At 27.4% G+C, this 10,603-nt stretch overlaps 1 protein-coding gene and 1 long non-coding RNA gene across 2 annotated transcripts; one reads left to right on the top strand and one right to left on the bottom strand.

The window, feature by feature from the left end:
- Positions 1-322: 322 nt before the first annotated feature.
- LOC102665359 (uncharacterized) lies at positions 323-1,142 on the bottom strand. Its single transcript, XR_001386476.3, has 2 exons — positions 938-1,142; positions 323-837 (listed from the first exon to the last, which is right to left on the bottom strand). It is a non-coding gene; the product is annotated as an uncharacterized lncRNA (long non-coding RNA).
- A 5,183-nt stretch (positions 1,143-6,325) lies between these two features.
- LOC100789342 (2-oxoglutarate-dependent dioxygenase AOP3) lies at positions 6,326-9,654 on the top strand. The gene is made up of 3 exons (XM_003555017.4): positions 6,326-6,849; positions 8,041-8,362; positions 9,273-9,654. The coding sequence occupies exons 1-3, from the start codon at positions 6,476-6,478 to the stop codon at positions 9,513-9,515; spliced, it is 939 nt and encodes a 312-aa protein (XP_003555065.1). The 5' UTR covers positions 6,326-6,475; the 3' UTR covers positions 9,516-9,654.
- The last annotated feature ends 949 nt before the right edge of the window (positions 9,655-10,603 follow it).

Here is a 10,603-nt window from a genome sequence, read left to right as displayed (position 1 = left end):
ACTTAAAATGCATGCCCCTTGCTGCACGCTTTAGGGGAGTACCCAAAATAAATATAAATTGCAGAAGATTGAAAGATGTCGCAAGCCAAGAAGGACCAAAAAGAGAAGGCGGATACAATTTGCAACTCACATGTCATCTCCAAGTACGCCTCCATGATCGTTGTTGAGAAAACCATGTCAAAACCTCACTCCCTCTCTTTGATCATCAAGCAGTCTATAGTTTATAGATATAGGAACTTGAAACAACGAATAATGATTCACAACAACATTCAATCTTGTTTCTAATGAAACTGGATCATCAATTATTATGGTTATTAATAAATATCCTATAAAAACCGCTTCATTGTGCACAGAACTTATGCCGTCAAGTAATTTTGATAGCCTATCCATCCCATCTTATACATCAGTAGCATTTTCAGTATGATTGGGAAAACCTTCAAGGCCTGGAAACATTTTCTTTGTCATGTATTTTAAAGACAATATATTAGAAGAGAGTGGTAACCAATGTCATTGATACTTAAAGTTTGATGCGGTAAATCTTAAAATACTCTTGCATTTTCGATTTCCAGCTAATGGAAGTTTCCAAAGCCATGAAATTCCCTTCATGTGTTGCCATTGCAGAAGAAACTCCACCTTAAACCAATATACCTGTGGTTCCCTCCTCTCCAAATGCCAAACCTATCAACATGTGGACACACTACAATGGGCTTAATTTTTAACAATTGAAAATAAAAGCCTCCGAGAAATTTTTTTTGGAAAAATTTAACATTTTGAAACAATAATCCACGGTAACCTGAACCGTCTTCTCCACGATTACTAAGTGCTTGATGAATTGCGCTACACAAAATTATTTTTAAAAAATAGTTGATTACACGAATGCTCATTGGTAAACCCGGAAAGAAAACAAACCAACACAATACAAATAGAAAACACTCACCAATAGTCATTTTTCTCGCTAAACCCCCTATGAATATCTTTCTGCAATCAATGGGTCTAAGGTAATTAGATAGAACCAAATCTAAGAAATTTGGGAAAAGGGAGCAAAAACAAAGTTGAAAAATCAGTAAGAAAAAATAACTATTATTAAGATAAAAACATGCATAACAAAAAAAAAATTAAAATCTTGCAAATAGAAACAAATAGTAATGAAACAAACATGCATAAGAGCAAAAGGGAAAAAAGTTGTCTGGTGGATGCTTCTTCGCGATAGCCTGGGAAAATAAAAAGGAACAAAAAACAGAGTTGTAAAAATCAGTAAGAAAAAATAACTATTATTAAGAAGGAAACATGCATAACAACAAACAAAATTAAAACATTGCAAATAGAGACAAATAGTACCAAAACAAACATGCATAACAACAAAAGGGAAAAAAACTTGCCTGCATGATGCTTTTTCGTCGATAGCCCGGGAAAATAAAAAGAAACCAAAAACATAGTTATAAAATCAGTAAGAAAAAATAACTATTATTAAGAAAAAAAATGCATAACAACAAACAAAATTAAAACCTTCCAAATAGAAACAACTTGCCTGCTGAATGCTTCTTCGTCGATAGCCCGGGAAAATAAAAAGGAACCAAAAACACGGTTGAAAAACCAGTAACAAAAAATAAATATTATTAAAAAGAAAACATGTATAACAACAAACAAAATTAAAACCTTGCAAATAGAGACAAATAACAGCCCCAGAAAAGGGGGAAAATAGTTCAAAATGACACCTTTATTATTCAACACCATCCTGACCTTCAGCACTGTCGTTGTTACTGTAGTCTGTCCCAAAAATCAAACCACAAAAAATCAGACCAAAGAATAGAATGAAGATGAGAAGAGAATCATATTAAAAACAGAAAATGCAACATGCACAGCACAAAGAAAATGACTTTCTTGCGGCTGGTTGTGTTCGAATCGGAAGAGAAAAGAAGAAAATAGAAGAAGAAAGAAAGGAAGGAAGGAAAAGACAACCAACTCTACGGGAGAAATAGAGAGAGAAATGCAATTGGGCTGGTTGTATTCGAATCGAAAGAGAAAAGAAGAAAATAGAAAAAGAAAGAAAGAAAGGAAGGAAGAGAAAGAAAGGAAGGAAGAAAGAGCCAACTCTACGGGAGAAATAGAGAGAGAAATGCAATTGGGCACAAATGCACGTGGAAGAAAACTAAGGCAACCCACTAAGCCAGGTGGCAGAAAACTAAGGCTAAAGCTGAAGGGATAAAAAGACCCAAAAATCACAAAAATGGACAACCGTCAAACTTTCAACCATGAGTATTTTAATATATTTCACACACTCCAATTTTAATATATAGATATTGATGATATTGATATTGATATTGATTGATATATAGATATTGATTGATTGATGTTTTGCTTTTAAAAAAATAATAATTATCTTATATCTAATTTAGTTTGATTTATTGTCTTATTATATATGTACCCGATGTGATATGCATGGTTTTGTCATGAAAGAAAAATTCTCTGAAGATAAACAAAAACTAATATTTCCTCTAAAAAAAAACTAAAGCAAACAAATGTATTTCGTTATCTCATAAAATAAGCCATGACGTCACAGATTTATTGAAGATTGAAATACATTTTTATTGCTAATTATTATATATAATGTCCAAAATATATAAATTAATTAATGGATGACTATCTTTATTTGTAGTATAATTATTCAGAGGTCCAGGAATATTTATTATTGGTGATTGTGTGATGAAGAAGAGGACTATTTTATGGGGTGAAAATAATTATATTTTGCACCGATTCCTCATGCTATCTGCTATAAAACAATGACAAGATTGTTGGCCATGATATGGAGAGGATGAAGGGAGCTTTGTATGTTCTTATTGAAACTATTTGACGGAGTTGCTGATTAACGATATTAAAAAGACAAATATATGATCCTCGAGATGCAACAATAAAATTATTTGGATGGCAACTTCATCACACAATCACCAATAATAAATGTTCCTGCCGCCAGTGAAGAAGAAGAGGTAGGGAAATCAGAAAAAAAAAAAAAAAAAAGGCAACGGAGAGAGAAACGTCACCTGGAAAAGAATTGAACTCGGGAAAAGGCTGAAGGGTTCAGAGGAAAATTAAGTTATAAAAAAAGAAAACGAAAGTATCCCTGCTAATTAACAAGATTAATTTAAATTTCTTAAAAATTAATTTAAACATAAAAGATAACCGGTAAATATTCAAAACTTCTCCACCGTAGCCACGCCACCCTTTGTGACTTTGTGTGATATTTAGTTATTGACATATTTAAATTTTACATTATCTATATTTATGAATAATTAAATATGGAACGTAGTAGTTATTTATACTTAGGTTATGATTGAATCTACTTCTTTTAATTTAAAAATATTTTAAAGTAAATTCAAAATGAAAATTTTAAAAGTAAGGTTTATCTTTCAATCTATATATTTTCTTCTTTATTTTAAAATAAATTTCAATATTTTTTCGAAAAATCATAAATAGTTCTTTTAGATTGATTATCGATAGTTGAAAATAAATTTTTTTATCTTAATATAACTTGTTTATCATAAATCTAAAATATGATTTATATATTTAAAGATATTTATTTATTTATTATGAATTTTAAGTGTAATATATTTTTATATTCAAAAGTATTTTTTGAATAATTATATTATTGATATGAAGTATATATGATATTTTTGGATAATTATATTGTTGGTGTGAAGTATTTATCATATTTTTTTATAATGACTTATTTGAATCCAATTTCACTCGGGTTCAAAAATATTTATTGAGTATAAAAGTTAATTATATAAAATAAACATCTATCCTTTACATTATACATAATAAAAATTCTTTTAAAACTGACGAACTCCTGGACTATGAAGATCAGGGCCGGATTTATGTGTTGTAGTGGAGGGCCACCTTGAATTTTTCTCTTGTTATAATTTTTCTTATGTATATTTGACAATTATTTTATTTGATATTTTTATGTAGAAATAAAGATATTTAGTGTTGTTAATTTTTTTTTGATAAAATATTTTATTCTTGTATAGTTTTTATCCCAGAGATAGTAATATTTTACTCTTTTTAGATAAAATATTTGAGTGTTATTTATTTTTAATAGTATTTTTATTTTAAATCATTAATCTTTGTAAGATAAACTTACAAATACTATATAAATGATTGATAACTTAAATATTGAGACACATAAATAAATATTCTCTTTTCTTATCATTGTTGTCCTCATAATACTCTCTTTGTTTCATTTATTTATTTTGTCTTACAATTTATGAGGTTCCACTGTACTTTTAATCTTGAGTGCATAGGTCTAATCATGGTCGTTTTGTAACCCTTTGGAGAGCTACCTTTCTCCTTAAATAGCTATTTATTATTATTGTCGTGAAAGATAATATGTTAAGTACTATAATTCATTTTAATTAATTAGTAAATTTTAGGACATAACAAATTTTGTAAAAATAATGTTAATGCTAATTTTTATTATGAATTGATAAAGATTTTTGGTGTCATGTAAAACTAATAATTAACATTTGTAATTTTGATTCTTTTAGAAAGAATATATGTAGTTTACCTTCTACGTAAATGCATTTTTATTATGTATTTTTGAATCATATTAAAAAACACACAACAATGAATATTTTATGTAAAATTTAATATTTTATATATTTATTGGATAAACTCTAATTTGTATAATTGTCCCCAGTCCTCTCATAGCTTCATCCCTGATGAAGAAGATCAATGGAAATTACTCAGAAAGGGACAAAAACTGACATTTTGTTTTTTATATACGTAGAAACTGATACTTGTTTCATAAATAGGAAATGAGGATTTTTTTTTTAACACAAAATGAGAAATGAGGATTAAGATTATAATACTTGCCCAGTGCATATTCACTAATTTAAAAATTATGTTTTCCATTTAAAATTAAGATATTGAAAATATTATAATTTTTTTACTATGAGATCAGATAAGAATTTGTCATAATTTTATAGCATTTTTTTATTGAAAAGACCCACAGTGATATAATTATATATATATATATATATATATATTCTTGCAAAGGGGAGAGAGTGAGAAATGTAGGTGAAAATGAGGAGTTATCAAGTGTTTTTTTTAGCATTGTGTGCACAATTTATATTTAGACATCCTTCTCATTAGATAGATGTACTAGTGAGAAATTTTGGACTGGATCATATATTTTACCAAATAATTAATTTTTTATATGGAAATCATTAAGACACTATTCATTCAATTGAAATGGATGGATCACTAGGATCCAAGTAAAAAAATAAAAAAGGCATTCTATAACGGTTATGAGATGATCGATGTAGAGTGCTACCCATTGTAAGATGGTCACATGTCAAAGATCGTTTTAGAATGCAGTACATTATACATCAGTTTTGAGACTACCGATGTAGAATGCTCAACATTCTAAGACCATCACGTGTCAAAATCGTCTTAGACTGTAATACATTTTACATCGGTTCTGAGACAACTGATGTAGAATGTTTAACATTTTAAGACGGTCGTTCATGACTGTCGTATAAAAAGTTACATTTTTTTACGATGTTACGATGATGGTCGTCAATCGATGTAGAATGTTTCCGATAATCAATGTAGAATCCACGTTTTCTAGTTGTATTAACTATTTATGTAAATTATTTCAAATCATATAACTCATTGAATTACATATATTATTGAAATATTTATTTTTAAATTGCTGATCAAAGTTATAATAGATTATATCAACATTTTCTATATTTTTAATTTTAAAATATGTAGAAGTCCATAAACATCTTCTATAATATCACATAAATTTAATAACTCCAAAAAAAAAATCATTCCAATGCTAAAATTGCTATAATGGGTGGATAATTTTTCTGGTTCTTCGTTTAGTATTGGCTCTGAAAATACCTTTTTAATTTATTAATTAAAAATAATTAAACAATGTTACTTATATAAACAAGTGCTTGTATAAGAAATATCTATTATGTTAAATATTCTAATGAAAAGTTTTGTTAAGTAACGCATCTTATATTTTAAGCAACTCGCAAAAATAACTATCTTACAGATATTTTAATTAACTTAAAAGTGATGTTTAATATGATTTGTGATGAATTGACCATATAAAATTATCTTATCCATGTATACTAAGTATTAGCTAACAACAAAATATAATAGTTATCATATTTTATCTCATTCTCTAAAAAAATCATATATATCTTAGTCGTATTCTAGCATCAAATGATCCCAAAATTATAAAATAAAATAATCGAATTAATTAAATATAAAAGTTAGACAGGTAAAAAAACTAAAATGATAGTTATGAATTTATCATATCTTAGGTTATTATGTTCTAGAACGAAGAAAACAAGAAAGAGAACACAAGGAAGTTCTATATATGAATCAATTAGCCAAGTGATAACTTGCATCATATCTAACATCAATATCAAAATCTTTGGCCAAGGGAGCTTAATTAAGGATCATGGAATTCCTAACACAATCTCAGCTACCAATTGTAGACTTCACCAACGAAAATCTGAAACCGGGTACCGATGCATGGGTTTCAGCTTCTCAAGTAGTGCGTAGTGCACTTGAGGATCATGGTGGTTTCTTGGCACTCTATGATAAGGTCAGTTTGGAGACATACGACTCTGTTTATTCTGAAATGATGAATTTTTTTGACCTCTCAATAAAAACAAAACGGAGGAAAACCACTGAGAAGCCTATATTCAGCTATTCCGGGCAGCTACCTGGGATTCCTTTATATGAATCTGTTGGTATCATGAACCCACTCAGCTTTCAGGATTGTCAGAAATACACACACGTTATGTGGCCCCAAGGAAATGACCATTTCTGGTAATTATTTTTTCTTATAAATAAATGTTAGTTTTGTTAATAAAAGAATTCAACTTATGACTTTTTTTTTCTTAACCATTCAATTTATTTTATATCTTTTATTTCTGGTAATTAATATATTAACTAAGAGTGTATTAAAAAAAATTCTTCCATAAGAATTTAACACAATATCGAAAATTTAGAATAACTCAAATATCTTATCTTGCTTAATCTATTGAGATAAATCGTTTAGTAGACTCTGTTAATTTGAATTCACCAGATAATTTCACACCTTAAATCTATCATATTTTGAAAAATATTTTTTTAACATATATATTAAAAAAGTAATTATAACAATATCCATATATAGTGCCTTAAATATTCCGCTATATAGTTGAAAACGTTGCAGCAAAGGAGGCGCTTACGTTCACTACCTTTTTTTAGCGAGCTCTCTAATTTTATGTAAAGAGCAACAAAAGGCTCTAATTCTTTCTCAAATCCTGTAAATTAATTTCATTTAGTTTAAATATATCTTTTACCTTGAAACTTTGAAGATGCCTTAGTTTTACTTCCAATAAGAAATTAATTTATTTTTATATTGTCAACAAATTAAAAATCATGATAAATATGACTTGTAAGATAATGATTGTAAAAATTAATAAATTAGTATACATGTTAGTTTGTGAATCTCCTTACACCATTGGTACCTACACTATATTCTCAACTAAAAAATGTTATATTTCGGGACAATTACTATGTGACCCATTCGGTTTCCATCCTAATTATTATATACACTGATAAATCAACTACGTTTTTATTCTTGAAAATATAATGTTTTTTTTATGAGTTTTAACCATTAAAAAATTTATTTATCTTTAGGAATTATAAAAATAGATCATATACTTTAAGTTTTTCATAAAAGACTAAAATATATAAAATTGATTAAAAATAAAAATAACTAAAATCACACACACAAACGCAAACACACAAGAAAACAGTATATACATTAGCAGTATAAAAACTGTGTACATTGTCTTACAATTATAAGTTAACATATATGGTTAGTTTGTTTACTTCAATTATAATTTTATTAAAAGTTGTATTTAATAGGATTTTCAATAAGTTGGCATTATAAATACTTTTACACTAAGATATATATTACTTCATATATATGTTTAACCTTTGATTCATGTTTTTTTTTCTGTTGAGCAGTGAAAGTGTCAATTCCTATGCAAAGAAACTAGTGGAATTGGACCACATTGTGAAGAGAATGGTGTTTGAGAACTATGGAATCGAGACAAAGAAATTTGACACTTTACTCGAATCAACCGAGTATGTGCTCCGAGCCTACAAATACAGAATACCCCAAGTGGGTGAGAGCAATTTGGGAGTGGCTCCTCATTCTGACACAGCTTTCATAACTATATTGAATCAGAAGGTAGAAGGCTTAGGGGTCAAATTGAAGGATGGGAAATGGTTTGAGGTGGGTGCTTCACCCTCGCTATATTTGGTAATGGGTGGCGATGCATTGATGGTGAGTCACTTTTGTTCAATCTTATGGTGATTTCACAAAGTTGATTTTATGTCTTGTAATAAGAAAATTCTTCCAAGAGTCTCAAATGCCGAAATCATGAAAAATATAGATCGAAGACACACAATTATGTAAAATAAGTAATGTTTTAAGTCAATTATATCTTTTAAATACAAAAATGATAATTTAATTTAATAATAATAAATCAAGTGCCGAAAATGCTAAAGTTGAAGGTACGAGAAAAAATAATTAAGGTCAGTAGAATTCCGATCGCTGAGGCTTCTAAAAATAATTACTTTGAAGAAATAGATAGTCTTGTAGGCAACTCACGTATGAAACTTGAGTAAGTGGCTGTATTTTGTGAAGACTTCTTCATAGCAGATATAGCTCATTTGCGCACAAGTGACAAAAATGAAAAAGATAATGCTAAAATGAAAATGAGATTCATATAATTTTCAATAATGCATCCGATTTCAATTTTTATACTAATCTAAGGTAAATTGTTTCAATATTTTAAATTTAATTTAAATATTTTTTTTTGTTTTTACAAATATAAAAAAATTTACTTATAGTTCCCATAATAATTTTAATGATCTTTGTAGTATTCAAACCTTATTTTTCATTACAAAAATAATTACATGACAACGTTGCATAGAGCCCCATAAATATTTTTGTGATATAGACTAATAAGAGAACCAAGAATGGAAAGTTTAAATATTACAAAGATATTAAAAAAATGTAGGAAGACTAAAAGCAATTTCAATATATTTACAAACATGAAAAACATATTTAAGTATCAAGTTTTTCAATCCTGATAGCTAGCTCTATTTTATGTTTTAATATCTCATGAAATTTTGAATATATTATACCGTCTTTCCTTAAAAAATGCATAATTTAAAACCTTATGGCACAGGTTTGGAGTAATGACAGGATACCCGCTTGTGAACACAGAGTTTTAATAAACTCAAAGATAGACAGATACTCCATGGGACTACTTTCATATGCTGCTAAGATAATGGAACCACAAGAGGAGTTAGTTGACGAGGAACATCCTCTACGTTATAAACCATTTGATCATTATGGATACCTTCGTTTCTTTCTCACCGAAGAGGCCATAAAATCTGATTCCAGGATCAAAGCATATTGTGGTATTTGAAACACATATTGTGGTGAGAATTTAGTGTCATGTTCTAAGAGTGTAAAAAGTTTACGTTTGATGATTGCCTTATGTGGTGTTATATGTGTGTGTTGCCTCAATGTTAAATGCAAAGGTTACAGCTTCTTTTGTGGATGAATGTTTGCTGAGTTTGCTATCTTCTGTAGATGAAATGGACATAAAATGTTTTTTTTTTCCCACGAATAGCAAGAAAATATATAACTCACTCTAAATGGTTTATATGTTTATGACAAACATATGAGACAAATTGAATTGAAAACGGTAACTGATATTTCTGTTCATGGTGGGGGATACGGTTAGTTGTGCTCCGCACAAAATTTCAAGTATAACAATTACCGTGGCCATTGATTTCAAGATTTGAAGAAATGTCAGTCATTGATTGAATATCAATTTTATAATAGTTATTAGATATTTTTTGTTTGTTTGTAATAACTGTATTTAATAAAAACTAAATTACTCACATTAATGCTATTAAGTATACAATTTTTATTATTAAAAATTAATTTTAATATTTTTACATTAAGTAATAATATGTTATTGATTATATAATTTTAATAATTATATATTAATTTTGATAATAAGTAGTAAAATTAAATATTATATTTCTATCTATGCATATTTTGTATATTTGTTACTTTGAAACATATTTTAAGAAAAATAATAATTTAAAGTAATAATTTTACAAATATATACTTAGTTAAATTTAAAATAATTCATAATATGTTATAATTAAGGATATAAATTAATAAAAAAAATTATTATGTATATATGTATATATATATATCAATATAATTTATTTTAGATTTAATTTTTGAAATATATTTTACAAACAAAAATAATTAAAGTAATGATTCAAAAGTAATGAGAGTAGTTTATTGAGCTAATTGATTCAAATCATAATTATTATTACAGATATTATAACAATATTAATATATTTATTTTTTAAATGATGATATATTATTAGTTTTTTATCATAATAAAATTAATTTTCAAATGAAAATATATTTTATTTTATTGAAATTCAAATATTTAATAGATATATAAATATATGACCATTATAAAAATAA

Source organism: Glycine max, chromosome 19 (genome assembly GCF_000004515.6).
Source record: "Glycine max cultivar Williams 82 chromosome 19, Glycine_max_v4.0, whole genome shotgun sequence".
In the NCBI taxonomy this organism is placed as follows: domain Eukaryota; kingdom Viridiplantae; phylum Streptophyta; class Magnoliopsida; order Fabales; family Fabaceae; genus Glycine; species Glycine max.
The sequence above is the reverse complement of the archived record's forward strand: the minus strand, read 5'-3'. Positions and strand labels throughout refer to the sequence as shown.

Coding starts and splice junctions, on each gene's coding strand:
- LOC100789342 (XM_003555017.4), top strand. CDS start 6,476: ATGGAATTCCTAACACAATCTCAGCTACCAATTGTAGACTTCACCAAC. Junction 6,850..8,040: donor CAAGGAAATGACCATTTCTG/GTAATTATTTTT, acceptor TCTGTTGAGCAG/TGAAAGTGTCAATTCCTATG. Junction 8,363..9,272: donor TGGGTGGCGATGCATTGATG/GTGAGTCACTTT, acceptor CTTATGGCACAG/GTTTGGAGTAATGACAGGAT.